This window comes from Stenella coeruleoalba (genome assembly GCF_951394435.1).
Source record: "Stenella coeruleoalba genome assembly, chromosome: 2".
Classification (NCBI taxonomy): domain Eukaryota; kingdom Metazoa; phylum Chordata; class Mammalia; order Artiodactyla; family Delphinidae; genus Stenella; species Stenella coeruleoalba.
The window spans coordinates 169,724,383-169,741,498 of record NC_137147.1 but is presented as its reverse complement, the minus strand read 5'-3'; the positions used below and the strand labels follow the sequence as shown (position 1 = coordinate 169,741,498).

At 46.4% G+C, this 17,116-nt stretch overlaps 1 protein-coding gene across 25 annotated transcripts in view; it reads left to right on the top strand.

Annotated features, from left to right (window-relative positions):
* The window catches only part of PIP4K2A (phosphatidylinositol-5-phosphate 4-kinase type 2 alpha), a 485,936-nt gene extending 475,507 nt beyond the window's left edge, over positions 1-10,429 (top strand). For 23 of the 25 annotated variants that reach the window (XM_079913300.1, XM_079913298.1, XM_079913299.1 and 20 more), the window contains one exon: positions 5,284-6,298. In XM_079913300.1, coding sequence (XP_079769426.1) covers positions 5,284-5,898 — 615 coding nt within the window. In that variant the 3' untranslated portion in view covers positions 5,899-6,298. Of the gene's footprint in view, positions 1-5,283; positions 6,299-7,572; positions 8,042-10,160 lie in introns of those variants that run through there. The other 2 variants (XM_079913303.1, XM_079913297.1) reach the window with 2 other exon arrangements.
* The last annotated feature ends 6,687 nt before the right edge of the window (positions 10,430-17,116 follow it).

Below are 17,116 nucleotides of genomic sequence, written 5' to 3'. Positions count from 1 at the left end.
TTCATATTCTTTTCCATTATGGTTTATCACAGAATACTGAATATATCAGTAGTTCTCTGTGCTATACAGTAGGACCTTGTTGTTTATCCACTCTATATATAATAGTCTGCCTCTGCTCATCCCAAACTCCCACTCCTTCCCTCCCCCACCACCCCTCTTGGCAACCACAAATCTATTGTCTGTATCTGTGAGTCTGTTTTTGTTTTGTAGATATATTGATTTGTATCGTATTTTAGATTCCACATGTAAGTGATATCTTACGGTATTTGTCTTTCTCTTTCTGACTTCACTTAGTGTGATAATCTCTAGGTCCATCCACGTTGCTACAAATGGCATTATTTAATTCTTTTTGATGGCTGAGTAGTATTCCACTGTATATAAATATATACCATACCTTTATGCGGTCATCTGTTGATGGACATTTAGGTTGTTTCCATGGCTTGGCTATTGTAAATAGTGCTATGAACACGGGGTGCATGTATCTTTTTGAATTATAGTTTTGTCTGGGTATATGCCTAGGAGTAGGACTGCTGGATCATATGGCAACTCTACTTTTAGTTTTTTGAGGAACCTCCATACTGTTTTCCATAGTGGCTGCACCAATTTACATTCCCCCCAACAGTGTAGGAGATATCCCTTTTCTCCACACCCTCTCCAGCATTTGCTATCTGTAGACCTGTGAATGATGGCCATTCTGACTGGTGTGAGGTGATACCTTATTGTAGTTTTGATTTGTATTTCTCTAATAATTAGAGATGTTGAGCATCTTTTCATGTGATCCCTATCAAATTACCCATGACAGTTCCCACAGAACTAGAACAAAGAATCCTAAAATTTATATTGAACCATAAAAGACCCAGAATTGCCAAAGCAATCCTGAGAAAAAAGAACAAAGCAGGAGGCATAACCCTCCCAGACTTCAGACAATACTACAAAGCTACAGTAATCAAAAGTGTGGTACTGGCACAAAAACAGACATTAATGGAACAGAATAGAGAGCCCAGGAAAGAAAACACACACCTACAATCAATTAATCTTCAACATAGGAGGCAAGAATATAAAATGGGAAAAAGACAGTCTCTTCAGCAAGCTGTGCTGGGAACGTTGGACAGCCCCATGTAAATCAATGAAGTTAAAACACACCCTCACACCATACACAAAAATAAACTCATAATGGCTTAAAGACTTAAAAGATATGACACCATAAAACTCCTAGACAAGATCACAGGCAAAACATTCTCTGACATAAATCGTACCAATGTTTTCTTAGGTCAGTCTCTCAAGCCAATAGAAATAAAAACAAAAATAAACAAATGGGACCTAATCAAACTTACAAGCTTTTGCACAGCAAAGGAAACCCATAAACAAAATGAAGATAACCTATGGGAGAAAATATTTGCAAACGAAGCAACGGACAAGGGCTTAATTTCCAAAGTATACAAACGGCTCATACAACTCATCAACAAAAAAACAAACAACCCAATCAAAAACTGGGAAGACCACCTAAACAGACATTTCTCCAAAGACAACACACAGGAGAGTTTATTAACAGCTCCTTAGCCACAGTTTTCTAGAAGGGTTTGTGTGTGACAGGGCTCATAAAAACCTTGAGGGAGGTACTAGCTCAGATTTGGTATAATGAGGAATTAATTATGAAGGAAGCAGATTAGGTGGGATATTCCGAGGGAAAAAGAGGCTGATCAAGGTCTGGTGGATAATTATTAATTAGGAAAGCATGGGACCTAGAGATTATAAAGATTTTTAAATCTTCATGCTTTGAAACCTTATGTATTTAGAAATCACTGATTTGAGTTAGAAGCTTAAAGGGATGACAGAAAATAGCAAATGTGTATTAAGTTCCTAACGTTAGCTGGAGGTAGACCCTCCAGGGGGCCCTGAACCCCTCTTCTCTTTGGGGTCTGTCATCTTCAGCCCACAGTAGTTTTGTGATGCCCAGCAGAGACTTTCTCTAGCAAGAATCTCAGGTCTGCTGCTGCCTTGTGTTTCCCTCTACTTTAGAAGAGGTTTTAAACGGCGTTTTATGACAGTAAGAGCTGAGGAGTCAATGGGCTCTTTAGCACATCTCCCCTCTTGGCCCACCTCACTCGAGCCCATCCCCATGTTTAAGTTACCTACTTGATGAAAAAAAGGTTTTTACCACACGGACAATGATAAAACCGTGCCCACTGTTACACGCAAGGCACTTTTCATGGCCTCCACTACATTCCCTCTAATCCTTTCCACACCACTGTGAGTTTAGTGGTGGTGTCCCATTTCATAGTTAGAATAACTGAGGCTCAGAGAGGTGAATTTATCATCAAGGCACAGAGCTAGTAACATAAAATTTAATTGCCCACCTGACTCCAAAACTTTTTTTAACATTTTTATTTAGGATTATCTGATACTTTAATGGGTCACCTTTATCAGCAAAAGCTACACTCTTAACCACTGTGCTGTCCTTGGTCTTTTCCATTTCTGTCTCGGCCACACAGATTTGAAGATTTATATAATCCCCATTTCTTATATAATCCCCATTTGGGGCTGCAACTGGTTTCCTTGATCTTGAGTATGTCAGAACAACTTCTTGTCAAGAGATGCATTTTTCATTTCACTGATAGTTTAGTGGGTGATGCTGGGAGCTAACTTCACTTCTATTTATTGAATACAAATGTTTCCTTACTGGGAGAGGAGCCTAAGCAGTGGTCTGACCACAGATCAGAGACCCAGGAAAGGAGCTCTGGGCCTGGCTGACGTTGTGAGAGCAGCACAAGTGCCAGGGGAAGACGTGGGCCTGGAGACCCATCCTACTTCATGTGGCAGTTCAGCCCTGGCCGTCACCTCTTCCCTGCCTGACCTTTAGGTTAATTACAGGCAGTCCCTTTTGTACTCTCATACATAAAGCACACCTGATAGTGTATTTGTACGGTCAACCATCTGAAGGTCAAACAAACCTACGTGTTAAAGAGAGATTCTGCTCTGCAGAGCAAAGATATATCGTAAGTGGGGCTTCCCTGGTGGCACAGTGGTTGAGAGTCCATCTGCCGATGCAGGGGACGCGGGTTCATGCCCCGGTCTGGGGGGATCCCTTGTGCCGCGGAGCGGCTGGGCCCGTGGGCCATGGCCGCTGAGCCTGCGCGTCCGGAGCCTGTGCTCCGCAACGGGAGAGGCCACGGCGGTGAGAGGCCCGCGTACCGAAAAAAAAAAAATATATATATATATATATATCGTAAATCGTCTCGTTTTGCTTCCAGTAGGTGCTGCCTCTTGCAGTCTCAAAGGAAGGTCTTTTTGTTGTTCTTTGTTTTTATTTGGTTTGGGTGGTTATTCGTCTTAGAGGAAAGGGTCAGGGGAAGTTAGGGAGAGGTAAGGAGGACTGGGGAAGAAGCAGCAGGCATCCTGTTCTCTTGTTCAATAAATACCAAGTAGCAACATCACTTACCTGGGAGTCAGGAGTGCAGCGAGGGTGTCACCGAACCAGGCTCGTTTGTGCCCGACGTGCAAACCGAACGCAGAGACGCTGAAGTTTGCAGCAGAGAGGGCTTGTTCGCAAGGCAGCCAAGCGGGAAGAGCAAATCTCAAATTCGCCTCCCCAAGGCAAGGGGCTCGAGGTGTTTATGGGACAAGCAGCAGCAGTGCTGCCTGAGGCCCGGGGAGCGTGAGAAAAGGCGATTGGGAAAAGGTAGGGGAGTCGGCTTTCTGCACGGGCTTAACTAGGCTACTGGCCACTGCGCGATCCAAGGGTGGAGCTTTCCATCCTCTGCACGTGTGAAAAGACCCTCACGCATGCCCAGTTGGAGGGTCAGTGTTCCTATCCAGTCTCAACCAACTAAGCTCAAACTAGACACAGCTGACTCCAAGTTTCTAGAAAGCAGCTGGGCAGATATCATTGTTTAGGCTACATGCCCCTTGGAGGACATGCAAGTCTTAAAAAACCTTGATTAGTGAAGGCAGGTGAGATGGATTTGACTAATAATGGCAGTTTCAAGGGCAAAATCGGCCAGAGCCCCGGTCCTCACGGGGCTGCGCTGTTTGGGGAAGATAGAAGTTACTCAAGTCATCTAATGAGTGTGCAGCTAAACCAGGTGTCCTTAAGGGAAAGTATGCAGTGCACACATGCCCGGCAGGAATCGGGACAGGCTTCCGTGAGCAAGTGCCCTGCAGTTGAGACCTGAAGGTCAAGTGGGAGGTGAAGGGGCGCAGTGAGGGGGCCAGAGGCCAGCACAGGGTTCAAGATGGCCCGAGAGGCGATGAGGCCAAACTACCCAGGTCCCGAGGACAGTGTTAGAGTTTGTTTCCACCCTGCGAGAAACGATACTCCACTGAAAGGTCTTAGGCAGGGGCGTGACCAGATCAAATTCTTCCTTGCCAAATGACCAGAAGGGGAAGTTCGGGCAGCATGCAACCTTTGCCACTTCCCAGGGACCTTCCAAGGGCCCAGAGGGAGAAGCAGGGATGGGGCAAGGGGGCTTTTGCCTTGTTACCCTGCAAGCGGAGCAGGACCTGGCCCGACCAAGCCCCACCCACGCTGCACCCACTACACACATGTGGGTGGGAGATGTTGCCACCCGGCAATCCAGCTTCTCCAGCTGTGCCCAGACCTCTGGAGGGCATCCAGGGTACGCTGGGAGGCGAGGGGAATGGGCCAGAGAGAGCCCCCAGATAAAGGGGGTCGGTCGGGGCAGGCACTGTGCTAGGCACGGGAGGGGGTGATGGAGGAGCGTCTCCGGCTCCCGCTTCCGTCAGAAGGAAGCCCCCCAGCAGGCCTGAAGGGCAGCGCTGAGCAGAGACACAGGCATTTGCTGGTTGGCTGGGACACTGATGCTTGTGCTTATTTGTGATGGACGGCATAATACTCTCCTCCACAGAGTGTGCTGCGTTTCAAAGTGCTTTTCACAAGCCGTTCAGGGGCTCCCCTGGAAGCTACGTGGGAGGTCCCTGGTTTCCCCATTAGCCAGTCTTAATTGTTCGGAGAAACGTTTTCTTCCCTGCGTCTCCTTGCTCTCTTGCTCTCTGGTGTAGTACGACCTCCACGTGATAAATGCATCCCTCCCAGCATCCCGCTTTGCATCTCAGGGAGGTAATCCTGGCTCTGAGCCAGCCTGAAGTGCGAGGCTACAGCTTTGGCTGGAGAAACTTCCAGGGACCGTGACAGCACCGTTAAAGAGGCTCCCGGCTGCTCCTGGGGAAACCTTCTCGCCTCTGCCGCCCTTTTGTGAGCTTGCTGTCTTTAACTTTGGGGTTGTGTTTAAGGCATAACTGACCATGTCGCTTCCCACCTTCCAGTTTCTTGCCCAGCTGAAGCTCATGGACTACAGCCTCCTGGTGGGAATCCACGATGTGGAGAGAGCCGAACAGGAAGAAGTGGAGTGTGAAGAGAACGACGGAGAGGAGGAGGGGGAGAGCGACGGCACCCACCCTATTGGAACCCCTCCCGACAGTCCTGGAAATACGCTCAACAGCTCACCGCCCTTGGCTCCCGGCGAGTTTGATCCAAACATTGATGTTTATGGAATTAAATGCCATGAAAGTAAGTTGAGTTACTATCAACTCTTTTTACCATTGGTTGGATTTTTCTTTTTGCATGATCTGCTGGTAATCATCACCCCGGTTAAAAGCATGCTGCCCTGGGGCTTCCCTGGTGGCGCAGTGGTTGAGAGTCCGCCTGCCGATGCAGGGGACGCAGGTTCGTGCCCTGGTCCGGGAAGATCCCACATGCTGCGGAGCGGCTGGGCCCGTGAGCCATGGCCGCTGAGCCTGCGCGTCCGGAGCCTGTGCTCCGCAACGGGAGAGGCCACGACAGTGAGAGGCCCGCGTACCGCAAAAAAACAAAAAAACAAAAAACAAAAAAAACCCGCATGCTGCCCCGTAGACTCCTTCTCAAGAGTCCCAATCAATTGATTTCGGGACAAAGTATGTTAAAGGTAACTGTAACCTCTGGTTTTGAACTGTAATGTGATGAGGTCCTTGAATTGTGTGATGTTGAGGGAACAGAGTGAAACCACACAAGTGTGTGTTGTACATACACAACACACATATGCACATGCTTGTGTAAATGTCCATACCATATAAGGAATGGTTTAAAATATTCTTTTTCTTAGCTATCTCTCTTTTATGTGGATCTCAAGTGTCACAAGTCTATCCTGAGCTAGGTACATACGTGATCCACTCCAAACCCCCTGTGGACATCGTGTAGGGCAGGCACCTAATTGCTACCAGCCCTTTCCTTCTCAGGAGTGCTGAAGCTGGCCCAGGGTGTGGGATGAGAATCTCCAATTTGCTGCTGTGTCTGTCCTCTGCTCTTTCCCCCATTAAGGTGTCTGTGGCCCTCTTCTCTAAAGTGAGATCCATCTTTTTTTTTTTTTTTGCGGTACGTGGGCCTCTCACTGTCGTGGCCTCTCCCGTTGTGGAGCACAGGCTCCGGACGCGCAGGCCCAGTGGCCATGGCTCACGGGCCCAGCCGCTCTGCAGCATGTGGGATCTTCCCGGACCGGGGCACGAACCCGTGTCCCCTGCATCGGCAGGCAGACTCTCAACCACTGCGCCACCAGGGAAGCCCAAGATCCATCTTAATCCTCAAAATCTGGGTGATCAGATATTTGTAGGAATATTACATGCTACCTTAGCTACTTATACATGGAAAAAAAAATTTAGAGATAAAAGCAGGCCTCTGATTTTTTGAGTAATAAAAATTGTGGTCCATCATTGTTTAAAAAAATGTCTCATGGCATAGCAGCCAGGTGAGTTTGAGTTATGTTTATTTACTTATTTATTTATTTATTTATTGCGGTACACGGGCCTCTCACTGTTGTGGCCTCTCCCGTTGCGGAGCACAGGCTCCGGACACGCAGGCCTAGCGGCCACGGCTCACGGGCGCAGCCGCTCTGCGGCATCTAGGATCTTCCCGGACCGGGGCACGAACCCGTGTCCCCTGCATCGGCAGGTGGACTCTCAACCACTGTGCCACCAGGGAAGCCTGTTACGTTTTTTATTTTGCTCAGCAAAATTGTTTCTTCAACACAGAAAATCAGATATAGTCAAATGTACTTTTTCGTATTATTCATAATTGCAACAGCATCATATTTGTGGAAATATGTAGAAGATGGGTACTGTAGGTGATATATGCCTTTATCCAGTTCTGATACTAGATCCAATGAGAATTAGTGAACAGCTCATTAGGAACAGTATGTAATGGTAGAAAGTATTAGGGAGCATAATTACTTCTACTTGTTTTAGAGTATTTTTTAAATAGCATTTTTCTTTATACCAAAGCAATACACAATCACTAAAGAAAATGAAGATTAACAAAAACAGTCTCAGCCTTGCACCTCTACTGGTGATATCCTGAGGTTATATTCTCTTTTTTACTTTTCAAATTGAGAGAGAACTGGGGACAGAAAGTTAAGCTGTTTCACAGGGATATGCAAGACTTTTGAAAAGCCTCTATTGCCTGTGTTTTCAGACCCCTTCGACCCCCGCCCCACTGAATCCCTCGCCTCTTCCTCCGTCAGCAGCTCGCACTCTTCCAGGTGCTGTCATCACCTGTCCCACAATCATCGCTCTCATCCCTTACAGATTCGCCTAGGAAGGAGGTGTACTTTATGGCAATTATTGACATTCTGACTCATTATGATGCAAAAAAGAAAGCTGCCCACGCTGCAAAAACTGTTAAACATGGCGTAAGTATCTCCGTTTGGTTTCCCTCTCTGCTCCCTGCTTCCTGTCGTGCAGGGACCAGCTCAGGTCCGCTCCTTTCCGCTGAGCTGCCCACAGGCCTTCATTGGCTCTGGTTCCCTGCAGGGGTCACGCTCTGATGCGGAGTCAGAGGCAGCACGCGCTCGGACCGCCGCTCCCAAGTCACTTAAACCCGGCGCGGCTCTTCTTTTCCCCACCGGGGTTATTAACAGACACATGCATCGTGAGAATATTACACAAAGTCTTTTCTGTTCGAAAAATGTTTCAAAAGACAAAAGGGCTGAATGATGACGACTAAGTGTTTTAATATGAAATGTTCAGAACTGAAGCACTATTCTCTGCTTCAGATGCTTCCAGGATACACAATATTATATTCCTTTCCGCACAGAAGATTGTAATTTTTTCTACTACAGAAATTTGTTGAGTGCAGGCTCAAAGTTGAGTAATACGAACCCCTCACCTTTGCTGTCCTTGCTCAGAATTCTCAGTGTCCCGGCCTATGGTAACTTGTTGAGTCCCCGGGACGAGCCTGTGAGGGAAAACCAGTGCACTCCTGCTTACAGGTGAAGAAACTGAGGGCGAGAGCTTACTTGCCAGCCAGGATCGCGTCCTAGGCAGTGGTAGAGGGAGGGCTGCTCCTCAGGACCCAGCCCCACCCCCAGATCTCCCAGTGAGGCCCGCCTGGCCGGCTGGACTTCACAAGTCGTGAGTCTGCACCGTGCCTGCATCGCAGGGATCCATTTTGGCTTTCAGGCGCGCCAGAAAGGCCACAGACCCCATCCCACAGGGATGAACTTGTGCCCTGGCTCGTTCACACTGGCAGGAGAGATGCTTCCCCACCCCGCAGAACATCAACCGCTACTAAAGGCTCTTTTTCTCTATTTTAAAGTCAAACAGGCTGTCGTGTCAGCAACGGAACCAGCCTAACACCACACCCCACTTGCCACAGAAATATTTCAGTCACACCGTCAACTATTTCTGGTGTGCCTGCTGTGTGCAGCGCACGGACCACGACCTACCCAGCCCACCGAACGCGTTAAGAATCCTCTATCGGTCAGAGAGAAGGGTACACAGCAGTTCTCACACGGGGGTCGGCACCGCGGCCTTCTGAGCACCATTTGCAAACTGTGTGCCTGACAGATGCACCACCCCTTTCCCTGATTCCGAGTCCAGCTCAGGAGGCTGGGGGAGGGGCCTCTAAGAGGCTCGGGTAATTCTGATGCTCCTCTCTGGTTGAACCACCTGGGTGTATTGCAAGGACAGAGCTGGGCCAGAATCCTATCTCACCTTTCCAGTGTGTGACCTGGAGGAAGCGCTTTGGCGCTTCAGTTCCGCCAGCTGATGAAGGGGTCCTAATGGCTTATTGATGAGATTTTTGTGGTGAACAGACTGAACAGTGGGGGGCGCTCCGTGTTTGTTCCCACCCCTCCTCAAACCTGCTGTGATATTCCAGACCACGTGCAGCTGGAAACATGCCATTGCAAACACGGCTTCATTTGCATCTCCCCTGTAAGTCACCAGCTCAGCTCCGAGACACGGCACACGGCCTAAAGCTGGGTGCAGTTTGTGTCGAGCTGCTGTCGAGAACCATTCTCTGCCTTCAAAACTGGGGCTCCTCCGTGGAGATCCCAGGGGCCCAGGCCAGGCTTGGAAATGACAGGTTCTCCTGTGAGCTGCGTGTGTAAAAACAGCCTCTGGTGACTTAGTAAAACTCTGGTCCTGACCTTTGCAGATCAGGAGGCTGGCTGGTAACTGGGGGGGGGGGGTCTGCTGGCCCTACTGTGCTCTTGTCATAGGAAACCCCCCACTGAGCCTCTGTGAGGGGCCAGCTTCCCAGCTCCAAGCAGGTCTCTGTGAACGGGGACGATAGTACCCCCGTGCCCGTGCCCCTCCGGGGGAGACGCACTCACAGCGCTGTGTCTCGCCTGCTTCCGGGGCCAGGAAAGAGCCCCGGCAGCTGACACCGCCCCTGCTGCTGTGGCTGTCGCCCCTCATTTCTGAGCACCCAGCCGCTTACCTCGGTCCTGAAAAATGAACACGGTCCTTGTGTCCTTGCCATTGGAGTTTCCCTTTGGCCAAACGTTGCTGTTTGTGTCATTCTCAAGGAATCTCCAATCTGCTCTCTTGAGAAACAGAGCATCCTCCCGTGGCTTCTGAATGTAGGCCACGCAGATTCCACATTTGACGGGAGCATCTCTAACGTGGTTGGTTGGATTTTTTTTTTTTTTTAGTGGCAGCAGTCACAGTGTGTGTGACAGTGGCATCTGTTGGTCCTACGACTCTGCCTCGTTTTCACACACAGATTCCTTAGAGCCTTGGCTATTCAGACCAATATCCAAGCTATTCTGAGTTACGAGTAGAGGCTGCACAGGTTTGAATATGACTGGCTTCATATTCAGCTGCAGTGGAAGTTCCTGCAGCTACCGATAGTAATTCTGTCATTGTTCCTCTCCTCTCACGCTGCCCAGGCTGGTGCGGAGATCTCCACCGTGAACCCAGAACAGTATTCCAAGCGCTTTTTGGACTTTATTGGCCACATCTTGACGTAACGTCCTGCATGGCCGAAGACGGACGTGAGCGTGGGAAGGACAGAGGTGGCTTCGGCACAGGAAAAATGAAAACCAAACTCAGTGAAGCACACCTCCTCGTTTACATCTTCAGGCCAAGATGACTGATTTGGGGACTACTTGCTTTAACAGCTACCTGATATTTCCCAGCATCACTCTAGCTATTTCTGACTTGGGTGTGTATGTGGGGGGGCGGGGGGGCGTGCGTGCGCACGCGCACGTGAGCATCTTAAAAACTGATGGATTGGTTGATGGAAACCGACTTCGGTCAGAGTGTGTTTGGAGTAGTAACCCTCTGATTCCAGCTGTGGATGAATGGATGAATGAGTGAGTGAGTGAGTGAGCACATGCAGGGGGGAGGGGAGAAGGCGATGCGATGTCAGACCACCCAGGTTGGCACCACACGAGAAACTGTGGATCAGTTTATCTTTTGGAGTTGAAAGATGTGAGACGGTAATCGTAATAATAATGGAGATAATAATGATGATGATAATAATAATGATGGTGATTAAAAGGAAAAAAAACTTACTGCAGATGTTACACTTCTACCACGCACGCTGACACTCCTTAATAGTTGCACCCCGGGCGCTGGACGGAGGAGGCTGGCATCTCCCGCGCATCCTGGTTCAGGTGTCGGGACTCACGGTGTCTGGGGACAAAGGTCCCTCCTCCAGCAGGAAGCTGATGCCCCTAGTGTCTCTCTCTGTACATTTTCACCTCAGTAAATACGCCCAGGAACACTGCTTACTTCTCTTTTCTTGCCTGGAGCTTCTTCACTGACACACTCTTATGTTGCAACATAGTAATTAATGCTACAAAATAAAAATAAAGCTTACCTGAAAAGTGCAGTTTTGGGCAATGGCACCTACATCTCCCATGGTGGGAAGGTGAGCAAAGCATTTAGAACCCTCAATTTTCCAGTTAAACAGTGGTATTTTGTTATGAATTTGCCTTTAACTGAAACCCTCAATATTACTGTTTACATTATTAGGAAAACAGGGATATTTTTGAATCTAAAAATTTAATGTACAGCGTGTGATTTTTGAAGTTTACATGTAAAGTCACTTTACAGTGTAGGTGAAATGTCTGTCATGTTTTGAAGTGTATCCTGCAGTCACATTTTAATGGTAGGCGGTCTTTTACAGTAAAAGGAAAAGGGTTGTTTTCCTCTGATGCACATTTATCAACCTAATGATTTTTTTTTTTTTAAGAAAATGTTTAACCCAGATCTGGTTACACAAGTTCATTGCCCTAAACTGTGCTGACTGTGTCTAATCAAGTTATAAATTTCCAACATCGATCATGTATTTACCAACTTCCTGGCATTTTCTGAAAGGTGTCAAGCTAAAATATTAGACTTGCTTAGAATAGGTTATCAACTCATACACTGTGCTAAAGCTGTGCCTTTGAAATTCTTTGTTTAAAACGTGAGATGATTTTTGTAGGCAGGTTCAGAAAAGAAAAAAAAAATCCACCCCTCAGTAATTACTTACAGCTCAACAAATACCCCGCACCATACTGCCTCTGCCAGTGACTTTCCTTCAGGGCTTATCAAGTCTGCAACTGTGCCCAACGTATGTGGGTTTACTTCAGAAAACACCAGGTGACAGCAGCCGGCATCCTGGGAAGCCAGCAGCAACTGACTTCACAGAGATATGTTATCCTCAACGGACGATGTCAACAGCACTGTGACCTTGTTGTACAAATCTGTATTTTTTGTGTTTAAATTAATTGAGATGGTGATTTAGTATTCCCCCCCCCCCCACCATTCATTCTGGCGTTGAGTCCCTTTCAGTGCTCTGAAGTTATGCTGTAGTTTCTTTGATCCAGGATTACAAAAGCGAGACCCTGAAGTAAAGAGAAGGTACCCGTACATTATTTGAGTAACTGTTTCCTTTGTGGCCAATCCGTGTATGCTTCTAGAAGTTTACAAAATGCTTTATTTTTGTCTGTAACAGTCTCTGTCATCCGTTCTGTTGATCAACTCTTCGGACAGAGTGAGGAAGTTTGCCTTGTATCTCCTAGTGCTAACAGTACACTCCAGTCATGAGCCAGGCTTTACAAAATAAAGCACTTTGATGACTCACAAGGTGGAGCCTTCGTGCCTCTCTCTCGATTGTGTGTCTCTCTCCCAATTGTGTGTCTCTCTATTGCAAACAAAGTTTAAATACTCGGGACTAAGAGTGTCTTTAGCTGATCCCTGAAGAAGTAAAAGTAAAATTGAGTCTTTTCACGAACTAGAGCTTTGCCTTCAACCTGCGAACTAGTTTATTAGTATAAATGATAGAGACTTCCATGACAAAATCAACTTACTGGAAGACGGACAGAGAAAAGAAATCTCTTCACTGAATACCCTTTAAAGTTACACAGTCTTATTTTTTAAATTTACCAACCATAGTTCTGTGTGTCGGCGTTTTTTTGGAACTTTACTGGGACACCACTGGTGGCTAGAAGGCTTTTTAGAGCGTTCCATTGTCACTGGTGCCAGGTGAGCAAACACAGTTCAGCTGTAGCACTTGTTTTGAAAATGCGTAACTGTTGTAATGCGATTGAGATGCGAGGGAATCATTTGAGCGCCATGCACTTTTCACATTTGCTGCATGCATGTTGGTCCTCACAGAACATAGATGAACACGGAAGACGGCACCCAGCTGAACTGTGCCAGTAGGAACATGCCAGACACACCCTCAAACATCTACCTCAGCTCCACACACTGGGGGGCACAGTGGCCAGGACCTGGAGCTGTGACTGTGCCTCTGACCTCACATCACTCTCCCTTCCTCACTTCCAACAACCCAAGAGCTGCAGCCCTTCTGACGCCCACTACCCACGACCACAGGCATCCTCCAGGTCTTTTTCAAGATAATGTGCCACATTTATTGTGGTATTTATATATTTCCTGACCATTTAGTATGTTTAAAACTGTGCTACTGTTTGTATTAATAGGCTCCTTTTTTTTCAGTGTATCACTAATGACATTTTCGGGTGTTATGCCCCGATCCCATCATTCCCATGAGCTCTGTGGTTTTTACTGGGCAATTTTGCACAGAGCAGGGATTTTTAGGAACATATGTTACACTACAGCAGAGCTGACTGTGGTCAGCAGGGAGCTTAAATTCCATTTTCTTTGTGGAACACAGACATTCATTTTCATTTTGGTTATTTCATTTCGTGGGTTGAATTCACATTAGTCCCAGAAAATTGGTTATCGCTAATTCATAGAACGACCAGCGTTGGTCTGAAGCATTAATCCTTCATGCGGGACTTATGGAAACACTGGTTAAGGGTTAACTACAAGAGATTAGGAACTGTATATAATACTAGTGAAGTGGTAATGCATATAATATATAAATGTGTAAAATGAAGTGGGAGAGCGGAAAGAAGGCAAGGCCGAGAGGTTTAAGCCCTGGAGTTCCTAGCATCCATGGACTCTGGAGGCCCCAGCACCACTGCACACGGCCTCTCCAGGAATTCTGTAATCAACACAAAAACAGTGGTCATAGTGTGTGTCCTGCACGTGTACAGCCTTCTTCCAGCTCTTAAAATCACACCCCATCTCTTCCTCTCTCCCTATCTTAAACAGCACTTTACTCGGCTCCAGTCACGTGACTGCTTTGTTAAAAATGAAAGTTACCTCTGAAGGGCAGAAACCTGCCCGCCGTTTGGATTCCCGTGCACGGAGCTACCTGACTCGCCTGCTCGGTCCCGGCCCTGCTGCAGCCCCTCTTCACACGCGGCTGGCCTGGCTCTGCAACCGTCGGCGCACCGTAAAGTGGCCCAGAAGACCGGCGAAGTGTCTGGAAAAGTAGAACCGACAAGTTCCCGAGTGATTATTGAAAGTCCCTTCCTAAACGGAAACCCCGTCATCTAAACCAAATGTCCTTCAGAAGTTTAGTCCTGTTTTTGTGATTCTGTGAAAATCCTGCCAAAGGGCCATTAACATGCCGTAGTCTATAATTTTCTCACTCTTAAATACTTGTTTAGTTTAACTTCATAAGAGAAGGACAAAGGTTAGGATTTCTCCGAATCCACCGTGATATGTCTGTGTTTTATGGAATCCTACACGTGCTGCTGGGAGAGGTTTCCCCAGATGAGGAAACCTTGGCCCAGAGAAGCTAAGGGACTTGTCCGAGGTCACATGAGAGTTGACGGCAAAGCCAGGGCTGGGACTGGGCTCTGCGGCAACTCAGGATTGAAAGTTGAATGTGTGAGCAACGGACCTGGTACCCCTGGGGCTCCAGAGCTCACGGCCACCCCTCGTCCGTCAAAGCTCTTCTTTCACCTGTCCCTTCAGCTGCCTCTGGAGAGCCCTGCCTGGCATGCCCCCTCTGGAATTTTATAGCAAATGGTCCACACATTTCATTTTATGAGAGTCAATCTGTATCATTCCATTTTCCTATCATTTTCTCCTAGTCCAACATCATTTTATTACTGTCACTTGACTTTTTAAATCAAAGGGTCTCACTGGGGAATATAAAAATATCCCTAGACCTACCGAATGGCAGTCTCTGGAGGTGGACCTTGAAAATCTATGAACGTTTCCCAGGTGCTTCTGATGCATGACCTGGTCTGGAAAACACTGTCTTGTGTTTTCCCTCCCAATGAACTGATCACTAATTTTAAATATTTTTTGTAATATGCTTCCCTCCCCCGCCTTCCTACCTCTCCCCCTCCCCCTTTTTCTGTACTTGTAATATATGAACAAAGTAGTTTCTTATTGATTAGAGAAGGGGTCAGCCAACCACAACCTGAAGGCCAAATCCAGGCCACCACATGATTTTTGTAAATAAAGTTTTATTGAAACACAGCCATGCCCATGCATTCACATATTTTCTATGGCTGCTTTCAAACCATAGTGGCAGTTTGTAGAGTTGTGCCTAAGACTGATGGCCCACAAAGCCTAAAACATTTTACTATGTAGCCCTTTTCAGAGAAAGTTCGCTGACCCCTGAAAGAGAGCCTCGTTTTAGTATCACAGTGTAGTTTCTACAAAACCATGGACTTCAGCTACAATTATCTACATAGATCTTTCACCTCCCATCTGGAGACACTGAGATTTCTTTCATTCTTTTACTAAAGTTGTTGCGATTTCATGATTGCCCTTGGTTTTTACTGAAGTTATACTGTCCTTTGAGTTTGTTTTTCAGTAAACTGCTGTGGTTATTTAAATTAACATCACAGTTACCAGTGGAGCTGACTGTCTGAGACACCCATTTATAAAAGGGTCATAACTTCAAGTCATTCGGTCAGTTGGTTAAAGTCCTGTGAAAAAGGAGGCCTAAGTTCTTCAACATATGTGACATTTTCTTAAGAAACAACTTTAATATCTTCATACACACTTTAAAAATTTTTTTGGCCTCAGGTACTATTAGTTAAGGTCTCTGTGGCAACTAATACATGCTATTGCTATTTTTACTTAATTTTACCAAACCTCATAGTACTAAAATGTAAGAATTTGGTTGCACTGTGTTTACCTAGTATTTTTTCCTCTTAAGCTTCTTGGTGGTCATGGGGAGGGGGGGGTCAGTGCCTTAAATGACCTCGGATAGTTTCCCCAAAATTCCAGAAAGGACCTTCTTCTGGCTTTGGTTTTACTTATACATCCCCAAACCAGGGTTTGACCAGGCAAAATAAGGGAGTTTTCCATTTAAATTCTGAGAACTGAAATCATCCTTCTCCCATCTGCCCTCTTTTTTTTTTTCCACCAGACTGTGGAGTTGATTTCCTAAAAATTAGCAGGTCTTTCTAAGTCTCTAAAGATAAATGAATAAAGAGTGAATAAAACATGTTACTGCAGTGAATGCAGATGCACTGCTGGGCATGAAAGCAGAATATCCTCACATTGTCAAACACAAGGCCCCCAAAATCAAACACTGAGCGTTTAACTGTGAAGTCATTCATTTTTTCCTTTAATATTTTCCTACATGGGCTTACTTAGTTTTTAACTAAACAAAATGCCATAAACTGGGCATCGCCTCTTCTGATCAAAAATAAGAAGCAGCAAAAATGCTAAAAATACACAGATGAATTGTGTGTACTGATCACAGCTCTAGAGACCAGACTCAGGGGCATCTGGGATTTGCTGACTGGGCTCACATCCACTGTTCCCATGTGGGTGGAGGATACATATGCCATTGATGTATAGATGTTCTTGGCTTCTTCCAGTCTTCTTGGCTATTCTGAATTATGTTATGTAAAATGGGGTTTACATCATCAATGTGATAAAACTTAATTTTGCAGTCTTTACAGTAACTCAGGTGTTTACGTTATGCTTTACAGTTTATAAAGCACTTTCCTTCATTTTCTCTCATTTAAATCTCATACCCATGGTTTTATTTTTATTACTATTCTCCTTTCACAATTGAGAACACTGAGGCTCAGACAGGTTGGTTAGCTCTGAGGTGGTGAGTCACAGAGCCAGGTGGTCTTGGCGTTCTCTGCACTGTGTCCAGTGTTCTTGGCACTACATCCCATCACCTCTGCTTTCATGTTTCCCAAACTATTAGATGTCCTATCCGATTTCCTTCCATTTAGTGCACGTGGAGTCAAACGGCTTCCTACACCGTTGTATTGTACTTCATCTGATTTGGGCAGTCATAGCTGGCTTGCCTTGTTTACAGCTCTTTAAACCTGGTGCCTTCTGAGACTTACCCCCATGGCTTCCCTAGAGAGAAGATGAAAAGAATCAAACACTAATCCGGGTGTCGCTGTGAAGGTATTTTGTAGATAGGATGGAAGTCTATCATCCGTATACTTTAACTACAGGAGATTATTAGAGACAACCTGGGTGGGCCTGAGTCAATTAAGCTGAAAGGCCTTAAGGGCAGAACTTAAGTTTCCCAGAAGAAGAAATTCTA